This window comes from Mustelus asterias, chromosome 17 (assembly GCF_964213995.1).
Source record: "Mustelus asterias chromosome 17, sMusAst1.hap1.1, whole genome shotgun sequence".
Classification (NCBI taxonomy): Eukaryota; Metazoa; Chordata; class Chondrichthyes; order Carcharhiniformes; family Triakidae; genus Mustelus; species Mustelus asterias.
Window position 1 is genome coordinate 53639055 of NC_135817.1, and position 21641 is coordinate 53660695.

General features: G+C 42.7%; 1 protein-coding gene across 3 annotated transcripts in view; it reads left to right on the forward strand.

Annotated features, from left to right (window-relative positions):
• Positions 1 to 21641, forward strand: part of man1a2 (mannosidase, alpha, class 1A, member 2) — a 116305-nt gene that overhangs the window by 50337 nt on the left and 44327 nt on the right. For all 3 annotated transcript variants that reach the window (XM_078232675.1, XM_078232673.1, XM_078232676.1), the window contains exons 4-5: positions 2884 to 3002; positions 5410 to 5490. In XM_078232675.1, coding sequence (XP_078088801.1) covers positions 2884 to 3002; positions 5410 to 5490 — 200 coding nt within the window. The remainder of the gene's footprint in view (positions 1 to 2883; positions 3003 to 5409; positions 5491 to 21641) is intronic.

Below are 21641 nucleotides of genomic sequence, written 5' to 3' on the forward strand. Positions count from 1 at the left end.
GTGAGGCACCTTATCGAATGTCTTCTGGAAATCTAAAAACACCACATTCACCGGTTCCCCTCTGTCAACCGCACTAGTCACATCTTCATAAAAATCCACTTTTCATGTATAGTCATTTAATTCATTCATCCATCAGATCAGTTACCCCCTAAGATTATTGATCTGCTGGCAAATCTACTGAATTTAGCCAGCGTCAATTTTGAGATCAGATATGTCTTAAAAATATAATTAATGGTACAAAATATTAGATGGTAAATTGTCTTTTATTTTTAGTTTCTTACAACGAGACTTGTGCAAGATCCTTTTCAAACTTTGTAAATACAGACTTTATTTAAGCATTGCTGATCCTAAGCTATACAACATAACTTAAAAACTTTTAGGCTTCAACAAAAATATTTCAATGCTGCAGTAAAGTTGAATGCACTGACTTGCACGTTGTGGTATAAATTTATACAGCTAGATGCCAGTTTGAGTACTTCATGTTTCATCTAGGTGTTTTATTGTGGCTGTTTGAGTTCGAAGATTTCTATTACTGAATGGGGTTTGGGTAGTATTATAATTTTAAACTTTCACTTTGTGTGTTGCATTCAAGGTTGCGTTTTCTTACTATCTTTTATCAATGTGTTCTGTTATGTGTGTATTCTCTTAACCTCAGTGCTTGTTCCAATTTAAATAATTTCAGCAGCAAGCTTTTTGTGAATTTTTTTAAAAATAGAGATAGTTTGTTATCTTATACTTACCCTGGATGTTTAAAACAATGTATGACTTTTCACTCGCTTGACACACTATCACATGTACCAAGATAAAATACAGATGAAGTTTAAAAATATATGATTACGAGATATGATTGTCCCAGTCTCTCTTTTGTGGCAGGCCTCTAGTTTCTCAAATGATTTGATAGTTTTAAAAGTCTTTTAAGTATAGGCTTCTCAGAGAGCTGCAAGACTTCTTGTATTTAATTTTCAGAAGGTTGGTTCTCAGGTGAACTTGAAGTTGGAACTGGTTGCATAGTCCTTCTCCTATCTTCAAGGTATTGCTATTTATTACTGTGGCAGCTTAGTTGACTGCAGCTGATTTGATGCCTTCTGGACAGTGCCTCTGTCCAGAGTTGATCCTTGTTTTTAAAAGCAGGTAACATGACTTTCTCGCTCATGTAACCTGTCACAAGTTCAAAGTCCTTTTTCAAATAAGGTGGCTGGTCAAGTCAATAAACACCTTGTATTGTCCTTAATGCTTTGAAATCTGGATTCAAGTGAGAGACCATTATAATACAATGGGAGGTCGATTTGGGACCCATTCACATTAGTCTAGTGCAAATTGAGTTTTGGCGTGTATTTTGTTCATGGCGAATCAGAGAGCCGAGTCAGTTGTGTGCAAAAGAGCTTTTGTTGATATTCCAACCTTAAAGAAAGGGATGTGTGAATTTCCCAAATGGCTGAGAATGTCCATTTTTGGTTAAGTATTTGCTGAGTTTCAGGACTGTCTGGAGTTGATATGGACAAAGGTTACATGATTAGCAGTGGCTATTTTAACAATTTCTGTTCAAAATTTTGAAATATTGCCTGAAAGTTCATAATACGCTAGAACATGCCATTAACTCAAAGCTTACCATTCCTAAATAGTATAATGGAATATAATATTCTATATATAATTATTCAGGTACACCCACAGTAATTTTCCTTAAAGAAAAACTAATTTTAATACCGCGTTTAACATTCATACTGCTCCAACACTAAATAAGTTTGATATCATCCAGGACAACGCAGCCTGCTTGATTGGAACCCCTTTCACAAACATTCATTCCCTCTACCACTGACGAATAGTGGCAACTGTGTGTACCATCTACAAGATGCACTGCAGAAATTCAACAAAACTCCTTAAGCAGCACCTTCAAAATCCAGTGACTGCTACCATCGAGAAGGACAAGGGCAGCAGATACATGAGAACGTCACCTTGCAGTTCCCCGCCAAGCCAGTCACTATTCTGACTTGGAAATATATTGCCATTTCTCCACTGTTGCTGGGTCAAAATCCTGGAACTCCCTGCCCTAACAATACTCTGAGTATACCTACACATAGGGACTGCAGCAGTTCAAGAAGGATCGCAACCACTTTCTCAAGAGGAATTAGGGATGGGCAATAAATGCTAGCCTAGCCAGTGACGCATCATATCCTGTAAATGAATTTTTAAAAAAATTACGATATCCAGCATATGTTTGTTCTCAATTAAACTCATGATTTCCCAGAAGCCAACAAGCATTTATTGGGTAGTTGCTAACCCCTTTATGAGGAGCTACTGATCCCAATTCCATAATAAATCATTGTTGCCAGTAGTATTCCAACCTCATGCTGTCGTTTTGCTCTTTATTGTATTGTCACTATCAGGAATTCCAGATCTAGTGATGATGATTGTCAGATCACAAATTTGTGCCCACCATGTGGTCTGCTGTTGAAATGAAGCTGGAAGTCATGAGCTTTTAGTTTGCCTGGTGAGGAAAAAAGAGGCACAGGGAGGGAAGATATTTATAGAAGCTTGGTAAGAAGGAGAAAGGAGGTTAACCTCTGGAAGAAGAGCAGCAATCGCATTACAGTGAGTGGAATTTTGATATTTAGCCAATCACTGATGCATCACTTCATAAGAGGGTTCCCAGATTTAAAAAAATAAGTTGAAGGCTGTAAGTATGCTGTAAAGTAAATACAAAGAACAAAGAAAATTACAGCACCAGACAGGCCCTTCGGCCTCCAAGCCTGCACCGACCATGCTACCCTCTGAACTAAAACCCCCTATCCTTCGGGGACCATATCCCTCTATTCCCATCCTACACTACCCTGATATCTTCAGATGCATACCCAGAAAGTATTTAATATTTTGATTTTGTTTTAGGAAATTCTCAATTGGGTGCAACCATCGTGGATGCATTAGATACACTCTACATCATGGGTCTTTTTGATGAGTTTCGAGATGGGAAAGAATGGATTGAAAAGAACTTGGATTTCAGTGTGGTAAGTCATAATAGGCTTGATGGGCCTAATCCTACTCAATGGCTTTGTTTTCACTATAATATGAAGTGAGCCTTTTTCAGTGGAATGGAAATTTGTCAGTGCTAAGAATTTGAACTGCCAAAGAGGTGGCTTGTCAGATGACACATCCACACTCAATTAGTAAGTTTATCTCCCACAGCATCGATCATAGAAGTTGAACACTTTGCATCCAACATTCTGCTTTCTGTTGTGCTCCTTGTTATGGTTCTCTTACTTACTGTCCTGTCTGCCACCATCAGTGTTTCCTTTTTGGCTGTGTCCTATGTGTCTGAGACCTGACTAAAAGGGGTCAGGAGGATGAAGGGAAGGCGGTCCAAAATGATGGCAGTGCAGGCACAAACAGCAAGCAAAAATGAGACCTGAATGGGTCAAAATGAAGCTACAAGAGATTGGTCATAATCTCAATTTCAATGAGCTAAAATGCAGTGAAGGTTTGGGAAGCTGGATTGGGAAATACTTGTCCAGTTATCACCCAAGGAGAAAGGATTATAAAAAATTCAAAGCTTTAATCGTTAAAAAGTACTTAGCTGCATATGTGAAAAGTAATATGACTGGACAATGAGCACCACCCAGAAATAAAGCCCTGAATTTCCTGGAGACTTGTACCATTCAAATGGCACATGTACAGCATTTGGGTTCATTAGTAGTCGTGTAAGTGGTTTACACCATTGTTCACTCCACACCAAAGTTTTCTGAGAGCTTTATAGCACTTTTCCATATCCTCGTCAATACCAATTGAATGCCATAGCTCTGTTCCCAATTAAGTCAGTGACGATGACAAATTTCCTGATTTATGTCATTTTTCTTGCTACAGCCTTTACACTGAAAAATAATATTTGAGTTAACAATTTTAAAATAACTGGTTAAAGTAAAACTGAATCTAAATGCTTCCTTGGTTTTTTAAACCTTTAATTAAACCCATCAAAACACTGACTTGTCATTGTGTGTTAGGTTTGCCATATGTTATGTCCATAGTGAAGGGAACTTAATTTATGCCATTAATAAAAGTGTGAGCGGGGAATAGAATTTTTGAGTTGCTTTCTGACATGATCAGGCTGGCAAGCTTGCAGAAATCACCAGAAACTGAAACTCATTGGAAATTGGGCTTCAAACCTCATGTAAATAATGCTAGTGAGTTGTTGGCACCTGAATTATTTCCTGAGACGGTTTGCTGATTTTCTCTGGACCAATTTTAATGCCTATGAAGTGAGTAGTGACCCTCTGGTAATTTTTGGGTTGCAAGGAACGCAAATGGGATTGGTTTGGGCAGGGTTCTGTTAGTGAGTTGGCTGAAACCCACAAGTCAGGCTATGGTGACAGGTAGAATATTATTGCTCCTCCTGGTTCCATACTGCAGTAAGTTTAAAAAGTAAAAAAACATAATGTTTTATGTTGGGAGAGTCCAACAGTTCCTGAATGAATTAGCCTCAAAAAAATCAGGAGAAAAAAAGTTGAAAGCATGCTATAATAAGCCCATATACTGAGTTTCAACAATTTGTGGCATATTCAGAAGGCTGAGTGCATGTTTAAGACTTCTGCCAGGAATACCTGAAAATATCCTGTGCAAATATGGTGTCCGATGTATTTCAGGCACTCTTGGGGAACAAAAGACAACCAACAAAATTGGACCAATAGGCTCCTGATTTTGTACCCAAGAGGTAGACCGATGTGTTAAAGCACCACGGTGGCACAGCGGGTAGCACTGCTGCCTTACAGCCCCAGGGACCCGGGTTCAATTCTAGCCTTGGGTGACTGTGGAGTTTACACATTCTCCCTGTAACTGCGTGGGTTTCCTCCCACGGTCCAAAGATGTGCAAATTAGGTGAATTGGCCATCCTAAATTGCCCCTTAATGTCCAAAGATGTGTAGGTTAGATGGATTAGCCATAGTAAACTTGTGTCGTTACAGGGAAAGCATGGGGAGGGCTGGCCTGGGTGCAATGCTCTCTTTTAAAAATAAAAAGCAGCATGATGGCACAGTGGTTAGCACTGCTGCCTCATACTGCCAGGGACCTGGGTTCAGTTCCAGCCTTGGAGTTTGCATGTTCTCCTCGTGTCTGCGTGGGTTTCCTCCAGGTGCTCCAGTTTTCTCCCACAGTCCAAAGATGTGCAGGTTAAGTGGATTGGCCAAGCTAAATTTCCTCTGTGTCCCAGGATGTGTAAGTCATGGGAATTTGTGGGTTAAATGTGTGGGATTATGGGGATGGGCTTGGGTGGGATGCTCTTTCGGAGAGTCGGTGTAAACCCAATGGGCCAAATGGCCGCCTCCTGTAAAGTAAGGATTCTATGGTTCTGTTCTATGGTAATACTGTACCTCTAAAGCATTACTATACGCAACTAACTTTATTAACTCCTTTCGTGTTCTGTAGAATGCAGAAGTCTCAGTCTTTGAAGTGAATATCCGGTTTATCGGAGGTCTGTTGGCTGCCTACTACCTTTCAGGAGAGGAGGTACAGTTATGCTGTTCATTTTTTTTCAAGTTAATAAATTGCCTTCACCCTCTTGTAATTTTGGACTTTTCACAAAACACAGTGTTAGTCTTAGCATGGCTCCATCAAACCAAGCATGCAAAAAAATGATGGAAAATAAAGCTAAAAATATTGATTAACGTTCCGGTATTGACCTAGTTTCAGACTGTAACATATAGACTGTAACATTTTCTCTTCAGATATTGGTAGACTTGTGCATTTCTGACATTTTCTGTTTTTAACTTCAAATTTTCCGTATTTTCAGGTTTTAGTCTCCAAAATGCTCCTCAGGAATATTTTGTTTTTAGTGCATTCTACTGCTGATGAATTAAAATAGTTGACAAAACATCTTTTATACCATAAGACCGTAAGATGGAGGAGCAGAATTAGGCCATTCGACCCATCGAGTCTGCTCTGCTATTCAATCATGGTTGATACGATTCTCATTCTCATTCTCCTGCCTTCTGCCTGTAACCCTTGATCCTCTTATTGATCAAGAACCTATCAATCTCTGTCTTAAAGACACTCAATGACCTGGCCTTCACAGCCCTCTGTGTCAATGAGTTCCATAGATTCACCATCCTCTGATTGAAGAAATTCCTCTGTCTCCGTTTAAAAGGAGCATCCCTTTCTTCTAAGGTTGTGCCCTTGCGTTCTAGTCCCTCCCACGAGTCAGAGGTTTACAGCATGCAAACAGGCCCTTCGGCCCAACTTGTCCATGCGCCCAGCTTTTACCACTAAGCTACTCCCAATTGCCCACGTTTGGCCCAAATCCCTCGATACCCATCTTATCCACAACTGTCTAAATGCTTTTCAGAATTGTACCTGCCTCTGCTACTACCTCTGGCAGTTTGTTCCAAATACTCACCACCCTCTGTGTGAAAAAATTGCCCCTTTGGACCCTTTTGTATTTCTCCCCCCTCACCTTAATCCTATACCCTCTAGTTTTAGACTCCCTGACCTTTGGGAAAAGATATTGACTATCTAACTGATCTATGCCCCTCATTATTTTATAGACCTCTAAAAGATCACCCCAAGCCTATGCTCCAGGGAAAAAAGTCTCAGTCTATCCTGCCTCTCCTTATAACTCAAACCATCAAGTCCCGGTAGCATCCTAGTAAATCTTTTCTGTACTCTTTATAATTTAATATCCTTTCTATAATAGGGTGACCAAAACTATACACAGTATTCCAAGTGCGGCCTTACCAATGTCTTGTACAACTTCAACAAGATGTCCCAACACCTGTATTCAAAGTTCTGACCAATGAAACCAAGCATGCTGAATGCAGCCTTCACCACTCTGTCCACCTGTGACTCCACTTTTAATGAGTTATGAACCTGTACCCCAAGATCTTTGTTCTATAACTCTCCCCAACGCCCTACCATTAACTAAGTAAGTCCTTCCCTGGTTCAATCTACCAAAATGTATCACCTCGCATTTATCTAAATTAAACTCCATCTACCATTCATCAGCCCACTGGCCCAATTGATCAAGATCCCGTTGCAATCCTAGGTAACCTTCTTCACTGTCCACTATGTCACCTGTCTTGGTGTCATCTGCAAACTTAATAAGCATGCCTCCTAAATTCTCATCCAAATCAATAATATAAATGACAAAAAACAGTGGACCTAGCACCGATCCCTGAGGCACACCACTGGTCACAGGCCTCCAGTTTGAAAAATAACCCTTTGCAACCACCTTCTGTCATCAAGCTAATTTTGTATCCATTTGGCTACCTCCACCTGGATCCCGTGAGATTTAACCTTCTGCAACAGTCTACCATGCTGTATCTTGTCAAAGGTCTTGCTAAAGCCCATGTAGACAACATCAACTACATTGCCCTCATCTACCTTCTTGGTTACCCCTTCAAAAAACTCAAATCAAATTTGTGAGACATGATTTTTCACTCACAAAGCCATGCTGACTGACCCTAATCAGTACTTGCGTCTCTAAATGCCTGTAGATCCTGTCTCTTAGAACACCTTCTAACAACTTACCATTACAGGCGTTAGGCTCACTGGCCTGTAGTTACCAGGCTTTTCCCTGCAGCCCTTCTTAAACAAAGGTGCAACATTTGCCACCCTCCAATCTTCAGGCACCTCACCTGTGGCTGTTGATGATTCAAATATCTCTGCTGGGGGACCTGCAATTTCCTCGCTAACCTCCCACAACATCATGAGATATACTTCATCAGGTCCCGGGGATTTATCTACCTTGATGTGCCTTAAGACTTTCAACACCTCCTTTCACCTAGTGAAAACATCCTCTCCACATCCAATCTGTCTAGGCCTCTCTGTATTCTGTAAGTTTCAATCAGGACCCCCCCCCCCCCGTCATCCTTCTAAACTCCATCGAGTATTGGCCCAGACTCCTCAACCGTTCCTCATGTGACAAACCTTTCATTCCTGGGATCATTCTTGTGAACCTCTTCTGGACCCCCTCCAAGGCCAGCACATCCTTCCTTAGGTGTGGAGTCCAAAACTGTGCACAGTATTCCAAATGGGTTCTGACCAGAGCCTTACACAGCCTCGGCAGTACATCCTTGTCCTTGTATCCTAGCCCTCTAGAAATGAATGCTAACATTGAATTTGTCTTCCTAACTGCCAACTGAACTTGCACGTTAACCTTGAGAGAATCTGAGCCAGGACTCCCAAATTCTTTTGTGCTTCAGATTTCCAAAGCCTTTCCCCATTTAGAAAATAGTCCAGGCCTCTATTCTTCCTACCAAAGTGCATAACCTCACACTTTCCCACATTGTATTCCATCTGCCACTTTTTTGTCCACTCTCCTGACTTGTCCAAGTCATTTTGCAGCCTCCCCACTTCCTCAACACTACATGTCCCTTTATATATCTTTGTATCATCTGCAAATTTAGCAACCCCATGCCCTCCGTTCCATCTTCCAGAACATTAACGTATATAATGAAAAGTTGTAGTCCCAACATTGGCCGCTGTGGAACACCATTAGTCACCGGTTGCCATCCTGAAAAGGACCCCCTTATCGCCACTCTCTGCCTTCTGTCTGTCAGCCATTCGTCTAGCCATGCCAGTACCTTGCCTTTAACACTATTGGCTCTGAGCTTATTTAGCAGCCTCCTGTAAGGCACCTTGTTAAAGACTTCCTGGAAGTTCAAATAAATCACGTCCACTAGCTCTCCTTTGTCTAATTTCTTCGTTACTTCCTCAAAGAATTTTGACAGATTTTCAGAAAGGACCTCTCTTTGACGAAGCCGTGCTGACTCCGCCTTATTTTATCATGTATTTCCAAGTACTTAGCAATTTCATTCTTAATAATGGACTCCAAGATCTTACCCACGACTGAGGTCAGGGTAACTGGCCTATAATTTCTCTCCCTTCTTAAACAGAGTGTTGCTTTAGCCTTTTTCCAGTCCCCAGGGATCTTCCCTGACTCCAGTGATTCCTGAAAGATCACCACCAATGCTTCCACAATCTCCTCAGCTATCTCTTTCAGAACCCTGGGGTGCAGCCCATCTGGTCTGGGTGATTTATCCACCTTCAGACCTCTAGCATCTTATCCTTAGTGATGACTATTACATTTACCTCTGCCCCCTGACTCTCTTGAAGTTTTGGCATGTTACTGGCGTCTTCCACCATGAAGACTTGATACAAAGTGCCCATTCAGTTCCTCTGCTATTTCTTTGCCCTACATTACTACTCCAGTCTCATTTTCCAGCAGTCCAAGGTTGATTCTTGCCTTTCTTACCTTTTATATAATGTAAAAAAAACTCTTGCTATCTTCTTTTATATTACGAGCTAGCTTATCTTCATATTTCATCTTCTCCATGCTTAGTTTTTTTTTAGATGTCCTCTCCTTGTTTTCAAAGGCTTCCCAATCCTCTGGCTTCCCACTATTCCTCACCTCACAGTATGCTCTTTCCTTTGCTTTTATGCTATCCCTGACTTCCCTTGTAAGCCATGGTTACCTCGTCCTCCCCTTAACATGCTTCCTCTTCCTTGGAATGAATTTATGTTGTGCCTTCTGAATTATTCCCAAAAACTCCTGGCACTGTTGTTCCACAGCCTTTCCTGCTAGGTTCCCTTTCCAATCAAATCTGGCCAGTTCCTCCTTCATGGCCTTGTAGCTTCATTTACTCAATTGTAGCACTGTCATATTCGATTCCAACATCTTCCTCTCACACTGCAAGGTGAATTCTATCATATTGTGGTCACTGCCCCCATGGGTTCCTTCCTAAGTTTCCTGATCAAGTCTGCCTTATTACACATCATCAGATCCAGAGCTGCCTGTTCCTTCGTGGGCTCTAGCACAAGCTGCTCCAAAAAACCATCCCGTAGACATTCCACAAATTCTTTATCTTGGGATCCACTACCAACTTGATTTTCCCAGTCCATCTGCATTTTGAAATCCCCCATGATTATTCGTAATATTGCCTTCCTTGCATGCCTTTTCTACCTCCTGATTTATTTTCTGTCCAACATCCTGACTACTACTAGGGGCCCTGTATATACTTCCATCAGGGTTTTTTTCCCTTTGCGATTCCTCAACTCTATCCACACAGATTCTACACTGATCCTATATCACTTCTTACTAATGATTTAATTTTGTTTCTTATGAACAAGACAACCCCGCCTCTACCCTTCTGCCTATCCTTTCGATAGGGCACATATCCTTGGATATTAGATTCTTAGCCAGGAAGGACCTAAAGAAAGAGTTAAGAGCCAGGAGAAGGCATGAAAGTCTTTGGCAGGTAGGATCAAGGAAAACCCTAAAGCTTTCTGTAGGTATGTCAGGAGTAAAAGAATGGCCAGGGTAAGATTAGGGCCAGTAGTGGGAAGTTGCGCGTGGAGTCTGAAGAGATAGGAGAGGCACTAAATGAATATTTTTCGTCTGTATTCACACAGGAGAGGGACAGTGTTGTCGAGGGGAGTACTGAGATGCAGGCTGTTGGACTGGACGGGATTGAGGTTCATGAGGAGGTGTTAGCAATTCTGGAAAGGGTAAAAATAGTTAAGTCCCCTGGGCCGATGGGATTTATCCTAGGATTCTCTGGGAGGCTAGAGAGGAGATTGCAGAGCCTTTGGCTTTGATCTTTGTGTCGTCATTGTCTACAGGAACAGTGCCAGAAGACTGGAGGATAGCAAATGTTGTCCCCTTGTTCGAGAAGGGGAGTAGGGACAACCCTGGTAATTATAGACCGGTGAGCCTTCTGTTGTGGGCAAAGTTTTGGAAAGGATTATCAGAGAGAGGATTTATAATCACCTAGAAAGGAATAATTTGATTAGGGATAGTCAGCACGGTTTTGTGAAGGGTAGGTCGTGCCTCACAAACCTTATTGAGTTCTGAGAAGGTGACCATAGAGGTGGATGAGGGTAAAGCGGTTGATGTGGTGTATATGGATTTCAGCAAAGCATTTGATAAGGTTCCCCATGGTAAGCTATTGCAGAAAATACGGACACATGGGGTTGAGGGTGATTTAGTGGTTTGGATCAGGAATTGGCTAGCTGTAAGGAAACAGAGGGTGGTGGTTGATGGGAAATGTTCATCCTGGAGTTCAGTTACTAGTGGTGTACCGCATGGATCTGTTTTGGGGCCACTGCTGTTTGTCATTTTTATAAATGACCTGGATGAGGCGTAGAAGGATGGATTAGTAAATTTGCGGATGACACTAAAGTCGGTGGAGTTGTAGACAGTGCGGAGGGAAGTGGCAGGTTACAGAGGGACATGGATAAGCTGCAGAGCTGGGCTGAGAGGTGGCAAATGGAGTTTAATGCAGAAAAGTGAGAGGTGATTCACTTTGGAAGGAGTAACAGGAATACAGAGTACTGGGCTAATGGTAGTGTGGATGAACAGAGGGATCTGGGTGTCCATGTGCATAGATCCCTGAAAGTTGGCACCCAGGTTGATAGGGTTGTTAAGAAGGCATACGGTGTGTTAGCTTTTATTGGTAGAGGGATTGAGTTTCGGAGCCAGGAGGTCATGCTGCAACTGTACAAAACTCTGGTGCTGCTGCACTTGGAGTATTGCGTACGGTTCTGGTCGCCGCATTATAGGAAAGATGTGGAAGCATTGGAAAGGGTGCAGAGGAGATTTACCAGAATGTTGCCTGGTATGGTGGGAAGATCGTATGAGGAAAGGCTGAGGGACTTGAGGTTGTTTTCGTTAGAGAGAAGAAGGTTAAGAGGTGACTTAATAGAGGCATACAAGATGATCAGAGGATTAGATAGGGTGGATAGTGAGAGCCTTTTTCCTCGGATGGTGATGGCTAACACGAGGGGACATAGCTTTAAATTGAGGGGTGATAGATATAGGACAGATGTTAGAGGTAGGTTCTTCACTCCGAGAGTAGTAAGGGCGTGGAATGCCCTGCCTGCAGCAGTAGTGGACTCGTCAACATTAAGAGCATTCAAATGGTTATTGGATAAACATATGGATAATATTGGAATAGTGTAGATTAGAGGGGCTTTAGATTGGTTTCACAGGTCGGCGCAACATCGAGGGTTGAAGGGCCTGTACTGCGCTGTAATGTTCTATGTTCTACCTCTGATCCCCTTGTAGCCAAGTCTCTGTGATGCCCACAACATCATACCTTCCAATTACAATCTGTGTTTCTAGCTCATTTACTTTGTTCCGTATACTACGTGCATTTCGGTACAGCACCCTCAGAAGCCTTGCTTCCTGTAGTAAAGGAAATTAACTCCTTGTAAGCAAACTTCTTTAGAATTTGAGCCTAAATCTGTAATAAGTGTTGAGTGATCTATCTTTGACATGCCACACATTCTTGTTCTTTTATAATTGTGATATTATTTAAGATCATGTATCACTTTCCTATTATGCAAGCCCAATCACTTCCCCTGGGATCCTCCCAGCCTACCCCTGTACCTCCATCTTTCTCTTGTTTCTGTCCTATCTCCTATTTTTCATCACCTTGAGCCTCACCTCTTTCTCCCTTGACATCACTCTCATTAAGCTGCTAACTGCATACTTCTCTTTCTGGCCCCAGCAATCACTGACATTGTAAATAACCCCTGTGCTCAAGTACCATTTTTGTCATCATATCCTTCTCCAAAAGAGAGAGACTCAACTGCTTTGTCTTCGATCTGCAATGTCCTTGTATGTTTCCAAATTTTTCCTATCTTTCCTGTAATGCCATGTTTGAATCTCTTAAACCAGTTTCTGTAATTACCACAGCACTGAAATGCCTCTAATTGACCTATTCCATAACTGTAGCTATAGTACATAGTAGTATTAGACGGCATGGTGACACAGTGGTTAGCACTGCTGCCTCTCAGCGCTAGGGACCCGGGTTCGATTCCCGGCTTGGCTCACTGTCTGTGTGGAGTTTGCACATTCTCCCCATGTCTCCGTGGGTTTTCTGCGGGTGCTCCGGTTTCCTCCCACAGTCTAAAGATGTGAAGGTTAGGTGCATTGGCCGTGCTAAATTGTCCCTTGGTGTCAGGGGGACTAGCTGGGGTAAATGCATGGGGTTATGGGAGTAGGGCCTGGGTGGGATTGTGATTGGTGCAGACTCAATGGGCCGAATGGCCTTGTTCTGCACTGTAGGATTCTACATTATCGTTTTGTTCTCCTTGATCTCTCTCTGCAGCTTTTGACATGGTCGAGCGTACCACATGATCCAAGGCCTCTTTTTTTTCTTATCCAGCTCAGTGGAACTGTCCTTGCTTAATGCTGCTCTCACCCATTCAGCCATAGCCATAGTATCTGCCAGCTGTTCTTCCTCACCTGTGTTCCCCAAATCTTACCTATTCTCAACCCCCCTGGACGACTCAAAGGCTACCACCAATGCTGGCATCCAACATCTCATCCCAGTTGTCTAACCCTCAGGGACTGTTTTCTCTATAATGTTCTGGGTACCCATTCCATCTGTGACAGAGGACAAATGCAGTTTGGGACCAGCAAAGTTGATACAGTGGAGGAACACTCCACTGTTTGGAGTTATACCTAGTACAAAGTAAGGTGGTTGTAATTGTTTCAGACATCTGTGCAGGAGTTCCTCAGGATAGTGTCCTATACCCAACCATCTTCTTCTACTTCATTAATGACCTTATGTCCATCATAAGATCAGAAGTGGGGATACTTGTTGATGATTACCCATTTTCAGCACTATTTGTGACACCTCAGATATTGAAGTGGTTCATGTCCATATGCTGCAAGTCCTGGATGACGTTCAGGCTTGGGCTGGTAAGTGGCATGTTACATTTGTCCATACACAGGTGCCAGGCAATGCTCATATCCAACAAGAGAAAATCTAACCATCTCCCCATGACATTCAATGGCATTCCCATCATTGAACCCTCCACAATCTACTACTTGGGGATTACCATTGACCATAAGCTGTACTGAACCAGCTTTATAAATCCTGTGGCTCCAACAGCAGGTCAGAGACTGGAAATTCTGCAGTGAGTAACTCCTATTTCCTGACTTTCAAAAGCCTCTCCACCATCTACAAGGCAATGTCCGTGGTGGGGGAGTGACAGGAGATCTCCTAGTATACGGTGTACAATCAATGTACACCATATACTAGGAGATTGGGGCACTTGCACAATGACACCACTAGAGTTCAGCAGTTGGTTTCACAGGTGAGCTGAGGCTTTGTCATCAACACCCTCCTCAAAAGAAAAACTGGCAAGGATCACGTTATGGCTCCTGATATGCACAAAGTGCCATAAATTCCCATTACTTGCCTTTCTGAACAAAAAGTGAGAAAACCTCCCATTTTCTCGCCTGTTCGACACTTAGAATTTTTTGGAGAAAATTCCACCCATCCAATGTTTCTGATCCATGATCTTTCATCATTCTGTACCAGTTCTCAGTGAAAGCATTTCTCTAATAATGTCAAATACTTCAAGCCAGAATCCACCCCAGTTCCAGTACTTGTATAATCTCACATGTGCTGTTGCACTGAAAGCCTAAATAATCTCCCTGGCAATGTGACGACATATTTCTAATTTTTTGCTGGTCTGACTGGGAGCTTTCCTAGATTTGGGAAGAAGTTCATTCAGTCCCAGCAATAGGGTTAATTATATTGGCACATCAAAATTAAGTACTGCATGCAAGAGCTATTTACTTGCATCACTTCTTTTGTTGACCGCATCCACAAAATGTCTGTCTCATACTTTGTAAATAGCTTCATATTTCTATGGTAAAAGTGATTATTTGATTTTTGTTCTCACTAAAGAACCAACTCCCCTGACACCCATTGACAATTCCACATATGCATATTTGTGTATATATTTGCATGTACATTTTCTGTTAATGGGCTTAAATGGAAACTTCGGATGTATTCAGCATTGTATTTTGAAAGGTCAGACTGACTTCTGCAGAAAATAATGGGAAGACAATTTATACTCATGGGAATCCATTTTATAATCTGCACTTGCTTTGCCAGCTAGAAGCAACAATCTTAAATCATGCAGTTGAAGCATTAAATTGCTTTTAGTGCGTCAAATTGACTGAGAGGAATAAAATAAGCATTCTGATTAAATACCTGGAAATTATCTGATGGCACATGGGATTTAGATGCATTGTCAAGGATATGGAAGGAGAGCTCCATGTTGATGACCTATGCCAAATCTGACTGGGAAGTGTTTAACGGCACTGCTGTCACTTTATTTGGATTTAATGGAAAAATAGTTGTTTTACAACACTGCTACCTAACTGTATTAAGAAAACTAAAATAATATGTCTTTTGAACAGGATACAAATGTAGCACAATGTCATTTTTATGGCCAGAGTTCCTTTAGCTACTTTGCTAACTTGTGTCCTGCAAATTTTCATCTTCATTTCGCCTTTATTATGTTAATGTAATTTCAATCTTGAAACCATGATACTTTCAAAACCTTTTTTTGTGTTTACAGGATTGTTTCTTTAATTCTTTACCAGATATTGCAATTATACAAATAGAGGAAAAAGGAAAATAAAAGCACATTGTTCCTCACTGACTTTTGAAAGCATCTTTGCTCTGTACATAATTCTACTTCCATTTCTTTGACTTAATATTCCATTAAGAATAACACACCTGCAGCTCTGAAAATGCTTTTCTGAATTAAAAAAAATCTCTTCTGAAGCTTGGCTTGCAGACTAATGGAGAAGGCATTTACTTCTATATAGTACTCTCTTGCTATCAGCTTCATTGCAGTCTTTGATTTTTAATGTTTTTGCATTTTATGTATATATCTTTTGCCTAGTACTTGCTCATTTGTAGGACATAGGAATATGCTTTATTTCCAGTATTTGCAGTGAATTCTATAAGCAGCTGCTATTTAGTTGGGTATTTAAGCATTCTCTTCAGCAGTCCCAATTATTGCCAGCAAAGAATTTCCTTACTGCATTTCTAAATTGAGAATAAAAGGATCAGAAACAAAAGGGGAGGAGAGGGGTGGGGAGAAGAGAATTGTGTGAAGGGACCTCAGGTGAGTACTGCTGAAACTTTCAATATGAAGAAATTTAACAGGAATAATGCTACCATTTAAACAAAGGTATTACAGACTGGCTTTTGGGTTTATGTAGACATGTGATGTGTGCCATGTTTGGGAGCAATCCCTTTCTTCCATGTAATTTGACTACAATAATGGTTTAAAAATACAATGGCTGTGATTTTGCACCCAATTTCAATGACACGGGTGCAAAATCCTGTGAGAGTGAAATCGAAGAGATGGACTTTCTACAGGTTGCAAAGCTAGTTACTTATAGTTTTGCTACCAGGAGGTTGGTTTTCAGTATTGGTAGACTTGAAAAGGAAATGCTTGGAGACCTTAGGGTGTTGCAGTCTCCAGATTTTAAGGCATAGATGATGCTGCATTTTGCTGCTACTGTTTCTGTCTCTTGCAGACAGCACTGAAAGATTAAAAGGGAGACCATATAGTTGCTTTACTATGTGGCTTCTCACAGTCCCTTTGCCAAATATGGTGTTGTGCTTCAGCTGATTAGCCACAGTCTGGGTAAATGTTTACATGATGTGGAGATGCCGGCGTTGGACTGGGGTAAACACAGTAAGAAGTCTAACAACAGGTTAAAGTCCAACAGGTTTATTTGGGAGCAAAAGCCACGAGCTTTCGGAACAGGCTGTCCCTTCGTCAGGTGGGTCGGAGTTCCTGATGAAGGGACAGCCTGTTCCGAAAGCTCGTGGCTTTTGCTACCAAATAGACTTGTTGGACTTTAACCTGGTGTTGTTATAAATGTTTACAAACATTCACCCAGGAGGTGTGAGACAATCTGTGTCTTGATTTCAGAATGATCCATTGAAGTCAGAAACACATTTTGGATGGTGCCAGGAGATTAGTAGTGACATTTCTTAGACTTGATGTGTCCTTTTGTCTTTCAAGACAGTGTACTAGTTTGAATCAACAAACTAAGTCAGGTGACTCTCAGCAGCCATCATTTGCAGTATTTTGATATCTGTTTTTAAAAGAAAAGTTAGTCCCAGAAGATTCCAAATTGATTATCGTTTAAGTTTTGAAAGTTAGAGTAGGACAGGCTTTACTGGGCCTGCTATAGTTTTGAAAAGAGATCCTGGTCATACGAGCACTAAAAATATTCACTACATGTCTAATAATGTGAAATTTGAAATAACATGACTGGAAAGTATTAGTAAATCAGCAGGTACTGATGACCTTTTAGACTTTGAGGACAATCAAAAGATATAATTAGTACTCATTGATGGACAATAAATGGGCTCAGGCCACATCTAAGATAATGCATTGAACTTTCCAGTCTAGCCAACGGGAGGAATCATAGCAGGTGAGAGCACAAAATTTGCAGCAATAGCAAAAGTTGGTTTTCCATCAGCAGGAAAATATGTTGGTATTTCCTCCTGGAATTTCACAATGGATCAAGTTTCCCACTTATGGTTCAAATATATCATGAACCATATTTGCATGCCTTTGGATCTCGTGAATTAACATTAACAATGTAGCTCACTGGATCACGTTCACACTCAATCTGATTGCCCCACCGGTGGATAATTTGACTGGTCTGATTCACAACTGGATATAAGTGCCTACAACTGTCGAACTGCACTTCACTCTTGACCTTGAGGTTTGTGCAAGCAGTGTATGCCGACCTTTTGCTGTGCTGCTCTCGCGGCTGCTTTGATTCCATGCCAAGGTTGCTTAGGCAAGACCAGTGTGAAGGGAAAAGAGGTGGAGGGCACTTGCTTGACTTGGGTGACTGGGGGGGGGGGAATAAGTGGACAGAGGCAAAGGAGGGGGTAGAAGGCAGACACTTGACTAGCTTGGGAGTGGTGACTGGAGCCCAGGAGGGAAGGGGATGGGTAGTGATGCATGATTGGGGAAAGTTTAAAGAACGGGGTGAGAGGGATGAGACTGAGTCACTTTTGGGGCAGTGTGCAGCACAATATCTGGGCCAGAAATTAAGGGCACTCCAGGAAATGCACACCATGCTTATAAGGCAGTGTCTGGGGCACATATCTTGGTTCTAGCCCAGGGAGGAAGAGGGCCACTCTATTGTCAGTCATACACAGCTTAGTGTGCAGGACATATTCAGTCCCTCAACTATTCTTCAACAGACACAAGATGATGTGCAGAATGCAGGCAGCAGGCAATGTTGTCGTCTTCATGGCTTTCATGCAACTGAGGGGAGAAGGACTCACCACTGTCTGGCAGAGCAAAAGGAAGAGCTTCAACATGAGGACCATGGGACAGTGGGGTCCCTTGAAGATTCAGAAGCTGAGGAGGAGAGACCAATTCCGCTGAGGTGTTTAGCGTGATGTACCGAAAACGCTTCTCAGATTTGTGGATGAGTGAGAGATTGTGCCGTAAATGCCTTCGCTTATCAAGGGAGGTGATGGCTCACACATACTACATTCTATGGAAGGACCTGACTCCACAGAGACTGAGGGCATCCATTGCCCGTGCCTCTAAAGGTGACTGCCATACACAACTTTTTTGTTTGTATCTCATTCCAGAGATGCATTGGGGACCTCTGCAGAATATCACAATCCTCCACTTATCAATGCAAAAGAAGGATCACTGATTTATTTAGTAATGCATACAATTGTGTCCAGTTGTCCCCAGATGTAGCCAGCCAGGTTGTCAGAACAATGATATGCAGCAGATTTCCCACAGGCGCAGGGTGCCATCAATTGCACACATGTCCTTAAGAGTTCCCTGGCAGCAGCCACCAAGATTTAGGACAAGAGCAGCAGATGCACGGGAATGCCACCACCTGGAACTTCCCCTTTAAACCGCTCATCACTCTGACTTGGAAATATAGTGCTGTTTCTTTCCTGCTGCTAGGTCAAAATCTTGGAACTTCCTCCCAAACAATACTGTGGGCATACATACACAGTAAGAAGTCTCACAACACCAGGTTAAAGTCCAACAGGTTTATTTGGTAGCACAAGCCACAAGCTTTCGGTGCGCTGCCCCTTCATCAGGTGAGTGGGAGTTGTGTTCACAAACAGGACACATATAGACACAAACTCAATTTACAAGATAATGGTTGGAATGCGAGTCTTTACAGGTAATCAAGTCTTAAAGGTACAGACAATGTGAGTGGAGAGAGGGTTAAGCACAGGTTAGAGAGATTGAAGAGGTATGCATACACCACAGGGACCTCAACGGTTCAAGAAGGCAGCTCACCACCACCACCTCGAGGGCATTTAGGGATGGGCAATAAAAGCCAGTGACACACACATCCCATGAAATTTAAAAAAGAGAGCTTCAGAAGCACTATCGTCTGATCATTCAAAAGCACTTGACAAAACCCCTGAAATCTACAGAGAACATACCTCAGTGCAGTACCATCTGGATAATAAACAAAACTAAATCTATACTCATGAGGTCACATCATATGACTCTCTTATGCAAGTCTGACATATGAACTGTCCACTCACCATATTTATAGAGCAACAGATTTGTTCATTTTGCTTCTGTGGGCATGAAGGTAACTTACTGAATTTAGAATGAGTGAGACACCATAGACCCAAGGCACACAATGGAACATAGATGAGGAGTGGAGGCATCATTGGATGACCTTGAAGCATTCCATCAGATGGAAGAGCCATTAACTAGATGAAACTGAGACAGAAAAGCAAAAATATTTACATGTGCAAAGTCTATACAGTGGGTGAACCCATGCCACCATTGTGTTCTCAAAATTTCTTAATTTTCCTAACCCTACTTCTACGTCTAGGTGCATTGCCAACATCTGCAGCAGTTTTGGAAGCTGCCTGCTATGCCCTGTTGAATGAGATGACTTTGGTTGATGCCTTCTGGAGGGCTCCAGCTTTCTAAGGGTCTCCTGCTGTGGGGCAGGTGCATCTTCTCGACCTGAGCAAGTGGAGTTGCTAGGTCACAGGCAGAGGAAACTTGGAGCAGCTGGTCCGATTTGGAGAGTGCTGAGTGGTGCTACTGCTCCCTGTGGGTGCCCAAGGGCTGCCCCATGACTCTGAGGAGAAAGGTCACCTGGAGGGAGACTGAGGTACCCTGTCCCCTCCTCACCTAACCACTGATGGATCCCACTCATGGTTACAGCGATGGCATGTAGATCTGAGTGCACATCTGGCATAATGTATTGGACCAGGGTCTCTGAGGTGGATGTTATCCTTCCAATGGTGCTTTCAATGCATTTGCATAATGGAGCCATGAAACAGGCAGAACGTGGGCAGAATCCTCCATCCTTCGTTGTAATCTGGTGATGGCCTCTGATGACCCTGCCTGTCTTTGCTGGTCCAACATTTCTCTGATGGCGGATTCCAAAGCCTCTGTCTTCAGACTTGCACTCAGCAGGGGCCTAGTCTCTAGCAGTCCTCTGAGTGTTGGAGACTTTGGCTGTCACTACCTCCACCTGGACACGTTTCTGTTTTGTGTCCACCAGATGGTGACCTTGTCCCAGCCCCAGTCTGCCCTAGAAATAGGAGCCACCAAAGTGTGTATCACTGTTCCTTTGGCGGATGCAAATGAACGCAGTGGTGGAACCTCCACAAATAGTTCCTCAGCCTCCTAATCTGAGGTGCCTGAGGGCTGGTGGTTTTCTGATGCCTTTTCTTGCTGGTGGCTGTAATCGAGAGAAGCGGTAATTAGTGGTTGATTATAGAGTCACTTGCATTAAAGCGCACTTGGAGGGCGGCGATGCCAACTGGATGGATCCTAATGAGCTTGTTGGGAAATGTCGATTTGCCTTTGACACAGGAGCAGTCCCTTTCTCACCAGTGAGGTTTGCCTCCGTTTCCTCAAATGGGGTGAGTGGCCTCAATTCCAAACCCCCCCACACCTCACCTCCCTCCCCTCTAATCTGGGATCTCTTGTTGAAGGACCCTTGTCCTGAATAAAAACCGATGGATAGTGTGTGAGCAACATTGATGCAAGAGCAGATGATAAGCATGCATGTGTGTGCTGAGTGGTCCCATGTAAGGGCTGAAGATGAGACTTGTGTAGGATGTTCAGGAGATGATAATGTTGAGTGTGTGAAAGAATTGTGATGTCCCTTCTGCTGGTAGATGAGAGATTCCTGTGCACCGGAACTTTGTGAATGCCTGATGAATGTATCAGAGTGAGAAGATTGATATACCCTGGTGGAGCAGACAAAATAATTCATCCTCTTCCGAAACTGGAGAATGGTCCTCTCCTAAGGTCCATGTGTGCTGACCTCCCTAGCGACCTTTTGTCAAGCTGACGTGGTGTGGGTGGACCTCCTGCTGTCATCTGCAAAGCAAAGGATCTTCCACTGGTCCTGGGCTGCCTGGAAGCATCTCTCCAGGCACTTGTCGCTGAATTTGGCTGCTGAAGGTTTGCTTCAGCTCAAAATCGCCACTCCCCACAAGTCCTGGGCTGCAGAGAGTGAATGTATGAGTGGGTGCCCCCTTATTTATGGTGCCGGAACCCTTTGACCCATGAGTAACAGTGGGTTGGATCAATCCCAGCCTGTCTCACCACGCGATTCACTGAGTTGCCTATTTATGTATAAATAATGAGCTGAAAAGTGAAGATCTGGAGGGACAATTACCCCACTGGTCAGCAGGAATCATGCCGATGTTTCTGCCTGCTAGTGCATTTAGTCTCTGGAGCTGAAAATTCTGCCCAGTTTTTTTTTATTCAAGCGACATGGGCTTCGCTGTCCAGGCCAGCATTTATGCCCATCCCTCATTGCCCTTGAGATATCTCTAACTGTGAAT